The sequence below is a fragment of the Haliotis asinina genome, chromosome 6, assembly GCF_037392515.1.
Source record: "Haliotis asinina isolate JCU_RB_2024 chromosome 6, JCU_Hal_asi_v2, whole genome shotgun sequence".
In the NCBI taxonomy this organism is placed as follows: Eukaryota; Metazoa; Mollusca; class Gastropoda; order Lepetellida; family Haliotidae; genus Haliotis; species Haliotis asinina.
This window is the reverse complement of record NC_090285.1, coordinates 19,686,462-19,704,977: the sequence shown is the minus strand read 5'-3', so window position 1 is coordinate 19,704,977 and position 18,516 is coordinate 19,686,462. Positions and strand designations below refer to the sequence as shown.

General features: G+C 42.3%; 1 protein-coding gene across 1 annotated transcript; it reads right to left on the bottom strand.

Moving 5' to 3' along the window:
- Positions 1 to 1,790: 1,790 nt before the first annotated feature.
- On the bottom strand, positions 1,791 to 10,151 carry LOC137286122 (uncharacterized). The gene is made up of 5 exons (XM_067817785.1): positions 9,842 to 10,151; positions 7,180 to 7,367; positions 6,257 to 6,475; positions 3,694 to 3,981; positions 1,791 to 3,464 (listed from the first exon to the last, which is right to left on the bottom strand). The coding sequence occupies exons 2-5, from the start codon at positions 7,280 to 7,282 to the stop codon at positions 3,169 to 3,171; spliced, it is 906 nt and encodes a 301-aa protein (XP_067673886.1). The 5' UTR covers positions 7,283 to 7,367; positions 9,842 to 10,151; the 3' UTR covers positions 1,791 to 3,168.
- Between the last annotated feature and the right edge of the window lie 8,365 nt (positions 10,152 to 18,516).

Sequence of the window (18,516 nt, the reverse complement as noted above, 5' to 3'; positions counted from 1 at the left end):
CGACATGTTGCAATTCCTTTGTCGATATTTCTATCAGTATATATCAGTTATTCAATTTTGTAATTTATCAACTTTTTAAACAAAGTATCATATTTATTACAGAACATATTTGTCACCAAAACAAAAAGAATCTATTGCATCAGCTTACTCTGAAATATGAATTTAGCAATCAGAAACTAGATCACAACATTTTATGTTGATCGTGTATAATTTATATGATATATATTTTCATTCAGTCACCATCTCATTCAAAATGTTCTGGCTGGCGACCTCACGGGATATGGCGTTTCGCCGTTGCTGTACTTGTATGTTTTGCCACCGAATAAAGTGCTGTGGACCCACTCATGGACTTCCGTGTCTAATTGAGTGAGTGTCGGGTGAGTGAGATTAGACGTTTCTAATTGCGACACCAGTGAGATGTTGTTCTCGATTGAACAGAAGAGTGTGAGTAAGTCAGTTGGAATTCCAGAGCTCCAGATAATGTTTCAAGCAATTGGGCATTTACTCCCATGTATGTATGAGCCTTTTTGGAGGAGTAACTATTATTTTGCTTACTCCCACTAGTTAAAAGTATTGAGTACTTTTACACAGTTTCCTATCCTTATTGGGTCCTTAACTCTTTTAAGTATATAAATATACATGCATCTCAATAGACTAAATATCTTTAGTAAGAGTCATATTGCCAAACATTTGGCAGCCATTTCTAAATACTCAGCATGGAAGTCATGTGACTATTAGAGTAAACAGTGGCTGCGGCTATGATAGCTGATTTACTCCGCTGTTAAGGAGTAAATGAGTAAAGTACGCAAGGTGTTATAGACCTACTGGGTTTTAAGTGATACCTATGCGTCTTTTGTACTCCCAGTTTTGTAATTAATTGAGTAAATGTGATTGTTAGTGAGTAAAATACGCTCCTTATCTGGAGCTCTGGATTTCACAGCGCTTTTAAGAATATTCCAGCAACATCACGAGTGGAAACACCAGAAATTCATTGAAGAGAAGAGTCTTTGCATAGCTAACACTAACGTAAAATCTTGGCAATCCATAGTGCATCGTTCATATGAAAGTTTGAATTGAGGACTTTGAATGTTTTTGTGTTTGCGGAAAGGTGAGCGCATCCTGCCTCAAACCGATGACATGTGTCGCAAGACAAAATAGGAAATACAGCTGTGGTGAAATCAGAAAAACATCAATAAATACAGAAAAGAAAGGGTAAAGAAAACCTGATTCCCAGAGGATTACGATACTCAGTCTGGCATGGCAATACCCGAATGAATCGCATGTTCCTTGACTTCTTTTGAGTAGTGTATACAAGGCACACACAGACAGAAGAAAGAAATCCGTGGTGAATGGTACCTCCGTTCTATTGTTTGGACAAATATTGTTCCACATTCGGTCTTTGGAGTAACAGTGGGTTTTTTTATCAAGAACAGGTTCTGTCTGTGGTTGGGTAGAATAGGCCTTCAACAACCCATGCTTGCCATAAAAGGCGACTCTGTCGTAAGAGGCGACTAATGGGATCGAGTGGTCAGGCTTGCTGACTTGGTTGGCACATGTCATCGGTTCCCCAATGCGCAGATCGATGCTCATGCTTTTGATCACTGGATTGTCTGGTCGAGATTATTTACAGACCGCAACCATATAGCTGGAATATTGCTGAGTGCGGCGTATGACTAACCTCACTCACTCACTCAGTTGCAGCTGTAATTGTTCATAACGAAGCAGCTGTAGTAACACACCTACAGCACCAATACTGAAGAATCTCCATTGGCTCTAAGTACAAATTAGAATCGAGTTTAAAGTTTAATCACTGGCATACAGCTGTTACCATGGTGTTGCACCAGCATATGTGAATGAACCTTTTCAGAAATATACTTCAAGTAAAATCGTAGTCCCCAATATCAGTCACAAATCTCTGTGTCTCGTCTTTGGAACTCTTTTCCTTTGAGTATCGAAACCTCCCCATCTTTTTCTGAATTCAACTGTTTCGGCATTTATATAAACCCTTTTCTCCAAATACTACCGTTGAGACCTGTGCTTTGAGCAACCGCAAGAGACGAGAAATAGCGCAACAAATGCACCTCACGATAACCAGTTGTTTAGCCTTCAGGGTGGGCACTGATATTTATGTGTCCGGACATAGTTAATACTTTGGCAAGTCTATGTTTAATGGCCTGTCTAAATCTGAAGAATGATATCTAGAATCTAGAGTAACTATGTATAGCATCACAACTAAATAAGGGTTTGCCAAACATCGTTGGTAACGCGCTGTAGATTATGGCAGCGATACTTTTGTGCGTAACTAAGTCGTTCAGGTCTCAACTAGACAAATCCTTCTGATTATCGTTACATTCTGCTGTGAATTTACGTTTCAAACAGAAACACATATACTCACTTAGATTTGCAACAACTAACAGCTCTGTCTCCTGGACAGGAACACCCTTTGCATACCGTATGTGCCGTATCGCCTCCATTACAAACCGCCCTCGCCTTTTCGTTACGACATTGTAACACCAGTGTCCTTGAAGTCACTGCTGTGGTGTATATCGGACATCTATGTATGACAATAACAATTTATTGTCTCAGTTACGTTGTACCATTATTGCCTCGCAAAACGATCCGCATTCCGCATTTGAATTCGCATTTTGATAAACTTTCATCAACGCATGCGCTGAAATCTGTATCCGGTCACTGCATGTATTGACAAAAGTGGGGAAGTGTCATCTTGTCTCTTGATAGTCTTAGAACATGTGCTTTCTTAAATGCAGTCCAGAATAAATCTTACATATGAAGTCTATTCTCCAAACACCATCTATGACATCAAACGAGCATCGTAATCTTTATGTCCTGTGTATCATATTGCTTCAGAGGGCGCAGCACATAACATACTCTCTTCTGTTTTCTTTACATCAAAAAATGTTTTGGACGGTCGTGGTCGTTGCATGGACGTCTTTACTCGTCGGGTGTATTTCACACGATAAAAGGTACGCCCAAAGGTACGCCCATAAGTATGCCCAACACTTGCGCTACGTATGACCGTATAAACTCTCCGCTTCATAACCAGGCCATGTTATTGACTGAATGGTCTTTTACGTCGTATGCACAAACTTTAGCACATCTGCCGTTCAAATGTTCGAGTCAAACCTACAGGGATTGCATGGAAGAACGTTAAATGACAAACCGACCGTTCTCCAGACAAAGAGGTAAGTGAGGGTCTACGGAGGCTGGTGTAGAAGACTGTCCTCTGGTCTTCTTCTCAAGGGCGGCACAAAGCAGTCCCCGAAAATACATTTCTTTCGCACGCATGTTCATAAGCTCATTTTCCCTGACTTCCTGTTCTTCACTGACTATAGCACTTGATATTTCCATCTGTGTGACCCTGGCCTCAAGATCTTGTGACCGTTTGTACATGTCTAACATTTCTTCTTCCTGTACTGAGCACTTCCGGGTTAAAGGGGGCGCATCTGGTGAAACAGGACATGCATATGATCAGTCGAGCTAGTGCAGTGTATAAACAAGTAAATGTCTTCCATTCGTTGAGATCAAACGTTTGCTTGTTTCCATAAAGGAGTTTATGTTTGGATACTGAAACCATAATTTCTTAAGTTTGTTTTCAGCTTTATCAAATTCACGTAAGATTTTTTCTGCAATTATACCACATAGTTCTCAGTTAAGTACGTTGTTAATACTGACCTGTAACCCTAACTTCCTCTTCGCCAAAATAGAGGGTATCGACGCCAAGCTTGAGGAGTTGTCTCCCTTCATCTGAGGTCGCCATGTTCTTGAGCGTTTGAGCACAAAACGAGTGGATCATGAGTGTGATAAGCAGGCTGTTTGAAGGTTCGAGGCCGCTAACAAACACGAACTCTGGTGGAATGAACAACAGTCTAGCGACATTGGCTCGGAGGTCCTCCAGCTCACGTCTTTGGAAGTTGTCAAGGTTACCATCAACGTGGAACTTGACGTTTTCGTATCCTGATTCTGCAGTGTCATTTGGAGTCATTGAGTATTTAGCATCTTTTTCAAACTGATCGGGAGACACAATGGTAACAGCTACCATATCGGACTACATTATTAAAACTGATAGGAGACACAATGGTAACAGCTACCATATCGGTCTACATTATTCAAACTGATAGGGAAACACATTGGTTACAGCTACCGTATCGGACTACATTATTCAAACTGATAGGGAGACACAATGGTTACAGCTACCATATCGGTCTACATTATTCAAACTGATAGGGAGACACAATGATAACAGCTACCGTATCGGACTACATTATTGAAACTGATAGGGAGACACAATGGTAACAGCTACCATATCGGTCTACATTATTCAAACTGATAGGGAGACACAATTATAACAGCTACCGTATCGGTCTACATTATTCAAACTGATAGGGAGACACAATGATAACAGCTACCGTATCGGACTACATTATTCAAACTGATAGGGAGACACAATGGTAACAGCTACCATATCGGTCTACATTATTCAAACTGATTGGGAGACACAATGATAACAGCTACCATATCGGTCTACATTATTCAAACTGATTGGGAGACACAATGGTAACAGCCACCGTATCGGACTACATTATTGAAACTGATAGGGAGACACAATGGTAACAGCTACCATATCGGACTACATTATTCAAACTGATAGGGAGACACAATGGTAACAGCTACCATATCGGACTACATTATTCCAACTGATAGGGAGACACAATGATAACAGCTACCATATCGGTCTACATTATTGAAACTGATAGGGAGACACAATGATAACAGCTACCGTATTGGACTACATTATTGAAACTGATAGGGAGACACAACGGTAACAGCTACCATATCGGACTACATTATTCCAACTGATTGGGAGACACAATGGTAACAGCTACCATATCGGTCTACATTATTCAAACTGATTGGGAGACACAATGGTAACAGCCACCGTATCGGACTACATTATTGAAACTGATAGGGAGACACAATGGTAACAGCTACCATATCGGACTACATTATTCAAACTGATAGGGAGACACAATGGTAACAGCTACCGTATCGGACTACATTATTCCAACTGATAGGGAGACACAATGATAACAGCTACCATATCGGTCTACATTATTGAAACTGATAGGGAGACACAATGGTAACAGCTACCGTATTGGACTACATTATTGAAACTGATAGGGAGACACAATGGTAACAGCTACCATATCGGACTACATTATTCCAACTGATTGGGAGACACAATGGTTACAGCTACCGTATCGGTCTACATTATTCAAACTGATTGGGAGACACAATGATAACAGCTACCGTATCGGACTACATTATTCAAACTGATAGGGAGACACAATGGTAACAGCTACCGTATCGGACTACATTATTCAAACTGATTGGGAGACACAATGGTAACAGCTACCGTATCGGACTACATAAACCAAAAGGGACAACAATCTGGTGTCTATTTTGAGATAAGTTCCAAAGATCATGAATTAAAACAAACTCACTTCCTCACATACTCTAATCAGTGAGTAAGGTTTTGCGCCGCTTTTAACAATATTCTAGCAATATCACGGCGAGGGACACTAGAAATGGCTCTACACAATGTACCCATTTGGGGAATCGAACCCGGGTCTTCGGTGTGACGAGTGAACGATGTAACAACTAGACTACAGCACCACCCCCTATACCCGAACTAACGGAATAAGGTGGTCAGGCTCCTGACTTGGTTGATGCACCCCAGGTACGTGGATTGTACATCATCATGATACTCATCATCCTTTTTATTACTAAAAGTTTACAAAAGCATCATGAGGGGTTTTTTTCAAATTATATCAGGCTACTAGGATCGATGGTTATGATGTCAATCACTGGGTTGCCTGGTATGTTATTATCTGCAGACACACGTCCTGCACCTGCAGCACATTCACTCACTCACACACCCATTCACTCTTAGGACCCGTGAAGGTCCGGGAAGTATAGTCCTTCAGCAACCCATGCCTGCCATAAAAGGTAACTATGCTTGTCGTAAGAGGTGACTAACGGGATCGGGTGGTCAGGCTCACTTAGTTGGTTGACACATGTCATCGGTTCTCATTTGCGCAGATCGATGCTCATGTGGTTATTCACTGGATTGTCTGGTCCAGATTCGATACTTTACATACCGTCGTCATATAGCTGGAATATTGCTGAATGTGACGTAAACCTATACTCACTCACTCACTCACTCACTCACTCTTACCTGGCTGTCCATCAGGTGAGAAGAAGTGAAGGACATTCCCCACCTTTCGTGCATAGTCACTGGCCAGCTGGTGAAGGTCAAGGCGCCCCACGTGCCATAAGAACGCTTGCAACAATAGCAGGTTGTCACGTGACAGCATCCGGCGTTCTCTCAGATATGTAAAGAACTTCTGTGGGGTTGACAGTCTTTCCAGCACACCCTGCGGGACACCTCTGTGACCTGTCATTGATAAAAGCAACTCGACTTGCATCAAACGGAATGCATGCGACATTAAAAGATGGAGGGAAGTGGGTTTTAACGTGAAGACTCTCCACGTGAATGCGCGTGTATGTGTGTTTGTACTTTCCCGGACTTGTGGCGGCCATCCAAGATGCGACGCTGCATTTACAATGGAGTGAGTTAGGTTTTACGCCGCATTTAAATAGCAATATCACGGCAGAGGTTCTGTTTTGTGTTAGAGTGAGTGACTTTAGTTTTACGCCGCTCTCAGCAGTGTTCCAGCTATATGGCGACGGTCTGTAAGTAATAGAGTCTTGGCTAAACAATCCGGTGATCAACAGCATGAGCATTGATCTGCGCACTGGGAAACAATGGCATGTGTCAACCAAGTCAGCGAATCTACCCCGATTCTACACCGGAATAGGCCTTCTTTTTTGTCTATTCGAAGTGAGTAAATGAGCCTCACACACTGTACTCATGTGGGGAATCGAACCGGTGTCGTCGACATGAAGAACGGACGCTTTAACCATTAGGCTACCCCGCCGCCTCGTCAATTCTTTCAAATACATATACAACAGGTCTTCGCGCTCTGTTCTTTAGTAATTTACCATGTAAGGGTTTCAAAAGTCAAGAGCCTTGATGTAGGATCGGTCTTGTCTGTTGACCCCTGGCGTATCGCCAGATGTATCGCAACTGTTATTTACCTGAGCAAAGGAATTTCATGGACTGGAACTCATCATCGTCCAGTTCACGGCCTATCCTCAGCATGAGGATATTCAGCTCCCAGTCTGCCGAGGGCAATTCCATCGTCGCCGTCGACAAAATTCACCACATGACGTAGTTGGTGGCGAGCGTTGCAGGTCAATCAAGGCCTGCCCAATATGTTCACTAGCTGAAAGATACCAACGAAGTTCTCTACAAATCATTGTACAAGAATAAATGAGTAAGGGTGGATCCATTTGAAGACAGTATGTCATCTACGTCACGGAGTGAGCGGGGACTGTGGGGTAGCCCCGTGGTTCAAGCATGGGCTCGTCGGGCCGAAGAACCGGGTTCGATTCTTCAACACATGGGTACAGCATGTGTGAAGCCCCTTTCTGGTGTCACCCACCATGGTATTGCTGGAATATTGCAAATCGCGGTGTAAACCATACTCACGCTCTCACTCATAGCTAGAGACTTTCGGCGTGAAGTTCAAAAATGGACATCTCGTCGAGTAAGAACGAATACACTACAGTAGCACAACCAGTGCACATTACGTGGATACCTGTCCAGTGGTGCAGCACTGTGATTAGGGACGTTATCGACGTCGGTGCACAAAATTTTAAAACGCCATACAAACGGACCTTTTATACAATAACACTATATGTATGATGTAAAAGGATGTATTACCATTGCGCTTTTAACGGTAGAAGATAACAACAGATGTTTGGGCATTAACTAGACATAATAATTAATGAGGGGTCAGCTGATATAGCTTACCTCATTAGTGATTGCATACAAGTGGACCGATGGACAAGTGCGGCGATATGTCGGATCAAATTTTGGCACAAACCCAAACAATATGTACTTGACAGTAAACTAAACAAAGGTTTTGTTTGGGTATTGTTTAACGCCACACCCCAGCAATATTCAATAATCCAGCTATATGGTAAACAATCGCGTCTCGACGAGGCAATCCAGGGGTTAACATCACGAGCAACGATCTGCGCAATAGGGCATCAATGACATGTGTCAACCAAGTCAGCGAGCATGACCACCCGATCCTGTTAAAGTCGCCATTCACAACAAGCATGGGTTACTCATGGTCAGTTCTACGAGGTGGTGTCAAAAAGCAGTGAGCCTAACTATATTCCCGATGTCCAGTGTTTGTAACGTTTCCATTATATCGTGAAATGATTATTAGCAAAGCCACACCCAAAGCTTTACAGCTCATTGGCGGATTAAATGTGTAACATAATTGCAGAAAATTAATACGATATGTCATTTGGTACCTCTTGGATAATGCTATTTCCTCTTTTTTGGTGTGTGTGTGTGTGAGAGAGAGAGAGAGAGAGAGAGAGTGCGTGTGTGCGTGTGTGTGTGTGTGTGTGTGTGTGTGTGTGTGTGTGTGTGTGTGTGTGTGTGTGTGTGTGTGTGTGTGTGTGTGTGTGTGTGTGTGTGTGTGTGTGTGTGTGTGTGTGTGTGTGTGTGTGTGTGTGTGTGTGTGTGTGTGTGTGTAAGGGGTGGGGGGTGTTGTTGTTGTTGCTTTTTAAGGACACCCCCACTTTGATCTTTCACAAACATTTTGTCCAGATATTCAAGCTGCAATATAGCGGGACCTGACACTTGTGTGACCATTCAGGATTAAACACCGTGTATGAATATTGAAGACATTAGAATCTACAAAATGCTTCTTGCATATTTGGTTTCCTGTAGTTTCTGATGCATTTATTGCAGATTTTGTGTTTCGGGGAGGCACCAAGATATAAAGTCAAACAAAATAGGGATCGTGAGGCTGGTGCGCAATTTGCCTGAGGTTGATAGATATTATATAGTAAAACACATGAAAAGAGTAACTGTTGAATTTATATCATTGTCGTGGTGAGGCTCACTACTATTTGATATCCTCGCGTATCCCTGATCTTACTGGACACTGAGCAGGGAAAAATCCAACTAGTTATGTGTCATGCTTTTATACACGTTACTTACATGTTAAATAACGAGTTATCCAATTGTTGATAACGTGAAATCCTGTAGCTGGTAACAATGGCTACTTGAGATATTACTCAAGGAAAATCACTATTTATTCGACAGTGTATTTTAATGCGACCTATTTCAAGTAGCTCTGTCCCGTTATCCTTTCTGTAGAGATGTGTCTTGAATAATACGACGAGAAAGTAGGTCGGTGTTGAGACCACGGACTGATATTGTCTCATTATTAGCACAGTGTGGTAAATAATGTCACCGTGAAGCGAGAACTTTTACCGTGGCGAGACACACTGATATGCATGTATACAGAACCTCATCTACCATTACACACCTTCAAGAATGACACGCGTAGCAATACGCCGGTTAAATATTGCAATACGCAAAGAAAAAGGAAACGCAAGTTTCGAAGAAATAAAATCACATAAAAGTTAAGCGTTCACGTTTATGTCTTCTGTTTGAAAACCTGACACAAAAAACAGAGTCGTCTTCTGTTGCTTGCCAGGATGTTATAAGCGACGTCTATTTGTTTTGCTAATTAACTGCAGAATACGTTGGAAGTCACCATTCTCTCGAACTGTCCCTGTACACACACACACACCCACACACACACACACACCCTCTCTCTCTCTCTCTCTCTCTCTCTCTCTCATGCAATGCAATGCAAATTGCCCTTACCTGTACTTGCAGTAAAAGCGAGTCCATAAGGCGCTTTAGTGCACTGATCAACATGCATAGATCCTACACAGCGGCGGGTTGAACAGGCCACGTCGAACGAAATAGCACAATCAGCTCTCGTACACTGATATTTCCCTGTCACTCTATGCCATCGAAGCTGTTTAGGCAACACGAGCCGTCACACCATGACTTTCCTCGCATGTCCAAGTTCCGCTAAATGCCGAAGGTGTCTGTGCGCTACGCATGACTGAAGTCACGTGACTCTTCGTTTATTCTTCAGACATCGATATTTACACAACCATTCATGAGTCACCGGGTATATTTATGTTCAGCCCGTGTCTTCCGCGCGCACATTAACCCTTTATGTCCCATATACACTACATACAGCGCATGCTGAGCGACTGTCAGGCCATACTGTCACAAACACCATGAAACATACATTCTCAATACAGACCGTTTAAGCCTAGATTATGTGGTAAGTCTAGATTACAACAGTTTTTGAAACTGAAGAAACTCTAAGGGCTCCTATTTCAAGTTAACAAATATTATTTAGGAACTGTTTTGTGTCAAATATGATCAGTTCAGAGACTACATGTCAAGCCAGACTCGATTATTTACGGATCATCGTTGTATAGTATTTGGCGGACTACGGCATCAAACCACAAATAAATAAAAACAAACGATACATATATCCATGATTAGTTGCTATAGTATCAGTATTATACCACAAACAAAATGTATGGGTCCACCCTAACATTTGTTGGTCATATATAAACTATACAGACTATGTTTCACTTCGCTGAAACTAACCGAATATGGTATCGTATGCTTCACTGCATATTCACCGTTACAGACACAAAAAATTGCCTTTACCCACAGGCAAACTGTAGCGCAAATGTGGTTGCGCAGCGTAGAGGAAATGACCAGTCTTCATATATGCGAGCGATATTGTTAGAATACAAAAGACCTCACCAAGTTTAAGATGATATATGACAAATTCCGGGGTATTCCCATACTTTTTGTTTGTAGTATACATTTATTTGCCGGGGTAAGACTATCAGGGGTTCGAATCCAAGTTTCCAGCCTATACCATGGTTTGTCTGTCTGCCTGTGCTCGTGGTATGCACCCCAGGAATGTTCCAGTGGTAAACATCAATGGAACGCTTCGGGTCTTTGTCACATTACCTGACACCACATGGTACATCTGAAATACGGCGTCAACTCCTCGTGAAGGTCCGGGTTTGAACATTTGCCATCAGGACCCATGCCTGTCGTAAAAGGCGATTAACGGGATCGGGTGGTCAGGCCCTTTGACTTGGTTGACACATGTCATCGTTTTCCACTTGCACAGATCGATGTTCGTGCTGTTGATAAGTGGATTGTCTGGTCCAGACTCGATTATTTACAAATCGCAGCCATATACGAATATTGCGGAGGGCAGCGTAAAACTAAACTCACTCACTCACAGTTCCAACATGGCAGCAATCTGGATCTGAATAATTTTGTCTAAAAATGTAAACATTTAGGGCTAGCTACTAATTCTGGGGACTAGTGAAATAATTTTACACCACTCATCTGTACTAGTCTTAAAAGATATACAGCTGTACCTGGCGCTGAAAGGGTTAATATTGTAAACAACAAGGGTCAAGGGATAACGCGGAATGTGACCCCGATCAAACCCGAAATGTTACTAGTCAGTCATATAGCCACTGGGCCATGGACACTTAGCCAAGCATGTTTAGTGTATATATCAGAGTGTAATATTTGTGTAATTTACTTCCTCCTGTGTCGCGTCAACGTCATCGTCAGCGGCAACAGCAACGGAAATGCCTGTGGTCACAACAGCCTGTTGCATTACGCCATTTACTTCCAGTGATAACACTGAATGAAATATAGCTTATCCAACATGCATTGTGTGTTTTGTACATTTGGTTAAACACAAATTCCCCTATTCGTGAATGTGAAGTCGAAATCTCAAGCACATCGTAAATCCCTGAATAAACACCGGAGACTACGATCCTCTGCATTGAGTTTTCGACGGGAATGTACAAAAACTGGTTCATATCTTCGTGTATAGAACGTTGTGTCCATTGTTTCTTGTTAATTTACGTATGTATGTTAAGGTCCATCCTGTGGGCGGTATTCATTTGAAGTACCAAAACAAATCACAAAACACTGATGTGTAATCATGTATTAAAAATAACGCCTGCCTTGAGAAGCAAACTTTCCAACTCAAAAAGGCATATGGTGTTTCTTCAAGTATTTACGGTACGATACTCTACGGTACATTCATTCCACGTGAGATAGACAGAATTATAAAACGAAATAGTTCTTCAAAATTATTTGATCAGTCCATATTTTTCACCAAATAGAATTAAGCCACAACATACAATGTGTGATACACATATCTTGGGTACACCAACATGATATTAATGGAATAAAAACGTCGTAAAATCGTATTCATTCACTTTCATTGGGTTTGGATAACAAACAGGCTCAACGCCTGCTTTACTATGCCCTGCTGTCAGTTTAACTCCTTAACTCTTATTAGGGGACTCACACAAGCCTCATTCATGTTTTCTGAAAGTAAATGGAGGTCAGGCTCCTTGACGTGATTCATTGCAGGTCTTCTTGTTCCGAATGAGAGGTTTGTTGCTCACGACCTCAACCACAGGTTTATTTCATCAGGGATACTCTATAAAACTCTCTATATAGGCTCCCTGATTTCATTGAGTGAGTGAGTGAGTTTAGTTTTACGCCGCACTCAGCAATATTACAGCTATATGGCGGCGGTCTGTAAATAATCGAGTCTGGACCAGACAATCCAGTGATCAACAACATGAGCATCGATCTGCGCATTGGGAACCGATGACATGTGTCAACCAGGTCAGCTAGTCTGACCACCCGATCCCGTTAGTCGCCTCTTACGACAAGCTGAGTCGCCTTTTATGGCAAGCATGGGTTGCTGAAGGCCTATTCTACCCCGGGACCTTCACGGGTCTGATTTCATTGAGACTCGATTGTATACAATCATGATATAGGATTTGCAACATTTTCAAAGTAACGTAGCGAAAAGTGTGTCGATTGTGTCTTACGGAAGTATACATGTACCGTTTCAAATAAATAGTTTGTATTTAGACATTACTTCACGCATCCTCGCGCTAATGTTATTTGTGTTTTGTGAAAAGTAGTTGTACTCTTGTCCTTGACCTTCCATTCTCGTAATCGTCGAAATACGTTGTGTTCATGAGGGGCGTACATATCACGCGTGTCTGTTAGGAGCATTACCCACAAACTGCGTCAAGAAGTGATGTTAACACTAAAATTATAACGGTAATGACGTCAGTATGACGTGGTATTACTACAAGCAGTAATGCGAAGCTTGGATACGACGGGAAATCTAGTAGCCCAGACATCAAACGACTCTTCTCGATAACAAATAATGACGACACAGCGAACTACGAACTAGGGTTTTCCCACAACTACGCCGTGGCTGGAGATAGCTAACTGTCGAGAGAAATGTAATACCGTCAACCATCCAGGAAGCCCACTACACACACATCGGGTTTTCAGTGATAACGTATACAGCCACAGGCAAATGGATTGTGCCTGTCTTTTAGGATCTCACGTAAGGGGTTAATGTGTCATCTTGTTTCCCACCTTTTAAAATTCCTTTCTTATCTGGAACTAGCCACAGACAGCCTTTGTTACTGTAAAGATTTTTTTTTCAGCGAATGAAATCCGAACACACCTTTAACACAAAGATCATATTTGTATGACGCGCGTCAATATGACGGGTCATCTTGGTGTCAGTATGTACATATCATCTTGTGAAGGACGGCGTGGGCTAGCCTAATGGATACAGCGTTCGCTCGTCGAGCCAAGACTCTGGTTCAGTTCCCCACATGGCAACAATGTGTGGAGACCATTTCTGGTATATCCCTGGGATATTGCTTAAAGCGGCCTAAAACCATACTCACTCGAACTAGTGATCGGATATTTCTCAGATCTGAGCGAACATTGTGGTGTTTTACGTTCAGAGTAAATTCTGTCTACACGTTCCGTGGTTACCCTTACGATGGGTGAGTGAGAATGATTTTGTGCCGCTTTTAATGGATGACTGCGGTCGTTGATAAAATGCTGTTTAATTTGAATGCATGAAATTCTCCCCATTATTTTATGATCCTATATAAACCGAGCCGAGATGATTTTGTTTCGTTTGTTAGTTGTTTAGCGCCTCATTCAGCAGTTCACCAGCTGAATGGCGGTGGTCTGCAAGTAATGTATGCATGTATGTTTGGGTGAGACAATCCAGTGGTCAGCATCATAAACATCGAACGAGTCTGAACGCTCGATCATGTAAGGCGCCACTTTACGAAAAACACGGGTTGCTGAAGATAATTCTAACCCGGACCTTCACGAGTCAACAACTACTCCTGCAATTAAACGGTGGGTGACACCAGAGTGAGTTTAGTTTTACGCCGCATCCAGCATTATTCCGGCTATATGGCGGAGGTCTGGAAATAATTGTGCCTCGACAAGACAACCCAGAGGTCAATGGCATGAGCATCGCTCTCATCGTCTATTTACACTTTCTTCTATATCCATACCAGTGGTTTTGCTGCCTTTTTGGTGAGCTACATACAGCTTAGACTGAACTTGCATGGAATGAACAACTTTGTTCAGCCTCTACGTCAAAAGTGATAAGGTATATTCTGAAGAACGGAGTAAAAGAGTGTTTAGTTTTACGCCGCAATCCGCAATACATCAGCTCTATGTCAGCGGTCTGAATATTACCAGAAAATCCAGTGATCAACAGCATGAGCATAGATCTCCGTAGTTAGCATTACGATGACATTACGTCAACCATGTCGCCTCTTGCGATAAGCATGGATTACTGAAGATCACATCTAACCCCGGACCTGCACTGGTATGGGTGACACCACAAATGGGTTTCACACACGCTGCGCAGACTCAAATCAATCACGTACCTCGGAGACGAGTCTAACCCTGGAAAGTCGACAAGTCAGAGAGAGGAATGGGTCCATGAAATCAGCAAACCTTCAGATACTGACGGTTTATGGCCTTTCACTGTGGTTTTCCTCTTATATTCAGAAGAATTTGTTTTCATTTTCCCTGATGAAACAATTCATGGAAGTGACAATGAGAGGAGATGCTATTTCAGTACTTCAGTATGGGTTGTATCCGTGTTCACTGTTATACAGTTGGTGTCTTCCTTGTTCAACGCCGCACTTAGCAATATTGCAGCTATATGGCGGCGGTCTGTAAATAATCGAGTCTGAACCAGACAATCACGTGATCAACTGCAAGAGCATCGACTTACGTAACTGGTATCCGATGACATGTTTCAACCAAGTCAGTGAGCCTGACGACCAAATCCCCGTTAGTCGCCTCTAACGGCACGTGCAGTTAGCAGAAGACCAACTCTAACCTAATATCTTCTCGGGACAATAACCCGACAGTTTACACAATACTCATTAGAGCCTCATCTGTTATTTTCAATGTACCCCGTTACCAGTGGCAACTCATTCGGTACTTCGTGGTAGTAATCCTCTATCTCGAATAACATGAACTTACGCATGATGCACGTAAATTACCGATGTTTTGCGAATGCAATTCGGGGGAATGGAGAAATCTAAATCTGTTTTTCTTAAGCAAAATCTAGCAATGGTTACAATGAATACTGTACATCACAAGAACTGTAGCACGGGGATATTAATATGTTCGTTTTACACACAGTTTGTTGCCTAAGCTTGTCTGTTTGTTCTTTAATGCTCTATTCATCAATATGATAGTAAATGTACCCACGTGGGCAATCTAACCGACCATTGTATGTGAGCAACTGCTTTAACCATTAGCTCCCTGCCTTTGTCAACACTCGACCTACATGGCCGCTGCCCGACCGCTCGCCGCGTAACATTCACTGTTTCCCACTCTCAAACCAAGACTTTGGGGAGTTGATAGTATATTTGTGACTCAATGCTTTAGATCTGACATGGAAATTCTATTGTGAATCTTTGTATCTTGCTTTTGTTTGCTCAATACATATTACTGAATATTTTAGACTTGTCTGTGTTATATTTTGCTGGTTCTGGGGGCATTTCTTATACCTTTTGTCACGGCAAATCTTTAACAGTAACATAGCATCAGTCTGTAAATAATCGAGTCTGGACCAGACCATCCAATAATCGACAGCATGAGCATCGATCTGCACAATTGAGAACTGATGACATGTGTCAACCAAACAAGCGAGCCCGACCACCCAATGCGTTTAGTTACTACAAGCATGAGATACTGAAGATCAATGCTAACCCGGACCTTCCTAGATACTGAATTCTTCAAGGCCTCAGAGAGTGAGTTTTATTTAACGCCCCTTGAACAGTACCTCAGTTATATAAACATTATGTACGTTCACCATTTTGGAGAAAATCATAAAGTACGGTGTGCGTGAGGTATGGAACTGACAAACCATGAAATATTGTCGCAGTTATTCTGGGATTCAAACCAGTAATTTTAAGTTTATTCATTGTGAAGCTGACATTTTAGCCAACCTTTATAGAATGAATAACTTGATCATCAAGAAATAAAAACAAGAGTCATCAGAAGATGACATATCCCCCGCCCCCCACATATTTGAAAGGACAAATCATCCAACAGTTACGTATTGTGTTTTTAGACCAAGTCTGAATTGGTTCCATGAATTTCATGAAAAATATAAATGTCATACATCTGTAATCAGAAAAAGTCACAATTTCAAGATCTGTCTCATATATCTGCCAAGATATTTTGAAAGATATGAAATGGTTTTCGAGTTGTGCTCCGGAAACGAAGTCCGCAATGTGTTCATGGAACCGAGAAAATAATACAACATAAAAACCTGTAAATAGCAAAAGGCACCACTTTGGGGTCTGCCACACATATCTACCAAGTTTTACTGACAGATATTAAGATGTTTTTTAGTTCTGCTCCGGAAACAGAACACACCTCTCACTTTTGAGAGTAAGTCCGAAACGATTCCATGGAAACCGAGAAACTAAGAAATCACAAAAACCTGTAAATAGCAAAAGGCATCCCTTAAGGTTCCTATTGATATATCTACCAAGTTTTGCAGAAAAACTATGAACGGTTTTTGAGTTCTGCTCCGGAAACAAAATGACTACGGACGGACGGATGGATAAGGGACAGACGGACAGACGAGGCGTCGATAATAAAAATTCTTGAAATGTCAGACAGGTAATGACAAAGCCACTGTAATTTAGAGGTCAGCACTGGCCGTCATCTTCAGTTGGTTCAAGGAAGATAGTTCCTCATCGTTTTGTTTTCAAGCTGAAGTCACTTGGAATAACGACTCTGATTGTCGTAGGGCAGTGACTGAAGGGCTTACTGTTCATGAAAGTTTAGGTAGTAAGATAACTACAGGTTTCTTCTGCTATGATACTGTTCATGAACCGTCTTTAAACTCAAACATTATATACTATCGACAAAAAATAAGGGAACTAGTGCGAAAGAGTGCGTTACTGTGGCGTACCATGTGAAAGAGTGCGTTACTGTAGCGTTGCACCCGAACGCAACATCCAATGACAGTGAAATTCCACATGATGCACGTGCATACAGAAGTTAACCTCTGTAAACGTATTGTAAAACTCACAATCACTATTGCAATAGAGTTGAACACATGCTGAAAAATGCCTCTAAGACAGTATCTCAATGAACAAACAAAATGGAGAATTGTGAGGGGGGAGGGGGTGAGACATCGTGTCAAGTTGCCTGATGTTGGGTAAATCAAAAGGTGTAATTTCGCGCCTGTGGGACAAGTACCGTCAGAGAGGCGGGGTGGCAATGAGACCAATAGGTTCAAACCAGCACCTGCCATCCGCAATAGGTTCAAAGCAGCACCTGCCATACGCAATAGGTTCAAATCAGCACCTACCATTAATAATAAATTCCGAACATTCACTGGAAGACGAATTTCACATTCAGTCGTTACAAACCGGCTCTATCAAGCCCATCTAGAGCAAGGCGGCCTTTCAAGGGTGTTACCCTTACAGATCAACATGAGCGCCAAAGATTGGCATGGGCTAGAGAGCGTCAGGGACGGGCTTTGCGCCATTGGCGTTATTACATCATGTTCTCAGAAGAGTCAAGGTTTTGCCTCTGATTCACAGATGGCAGAAAACGTTGTTGGCGCTGTAGCGGTAAGCGGTATGCCAGAGAGGCAATTATTGACTATGATCGATATGGGGGTGATAGTGCCATGGTGTGGGATTGGGTTACACATGGCAGGCGATCAGCTCTGGTCATCGTTAATGGACCTTTGACTAGTCAGCGGTAAGTTGACGATATTGTGTGTCCTGTCATGGATCCTCTGGCTAGAATCATCAGCAGGAACTTTGAATTCCAAGAAGATTATGCGGACCCAAATTGTCACAGCTAATCTCCGACGAGAGCGCATGCAGACATTGGACTGGCCTTACAAGTCCCCAGACCTGTCCCAAGTTGAACATCTATGGCACATTCTCGGTCATAGGGTGTACACCAGGGACCCAGCACCCGTCAACCTGACCCGCTTGGTGCAGCTCTTTGAATGGCGGGCAATACATCAGGCAACCATCTGGAAAGTAATCAACTGTATGCCATCAAGGTGTCATGAATGT

Bases quoted from the DNA above. Each gene is read 5' to 3' on its own strand.
- LOC137286122 (XM_067817785.1), bottom strand. From the start codon at position 7,282: ATGGAATTGCCCTCGGCAGACTGGGAGCTGAATATCCTCATGCTGAGG. The intron at 6,476-7,179 runs GTAAATAACAGT...TATCAATGACAG, and splicing joins CATGAAATTCCTTTGCTCAG to GTCACAGAGGTGTCCCGCAG. The intron at 3,465-3,693 runs GTCAGTATTAAC...CTGTTTCACCAG, and splicing joins AGAGGAAGTTAGGGTTACAG to ATGCGCCCCCTTTAACCCGG.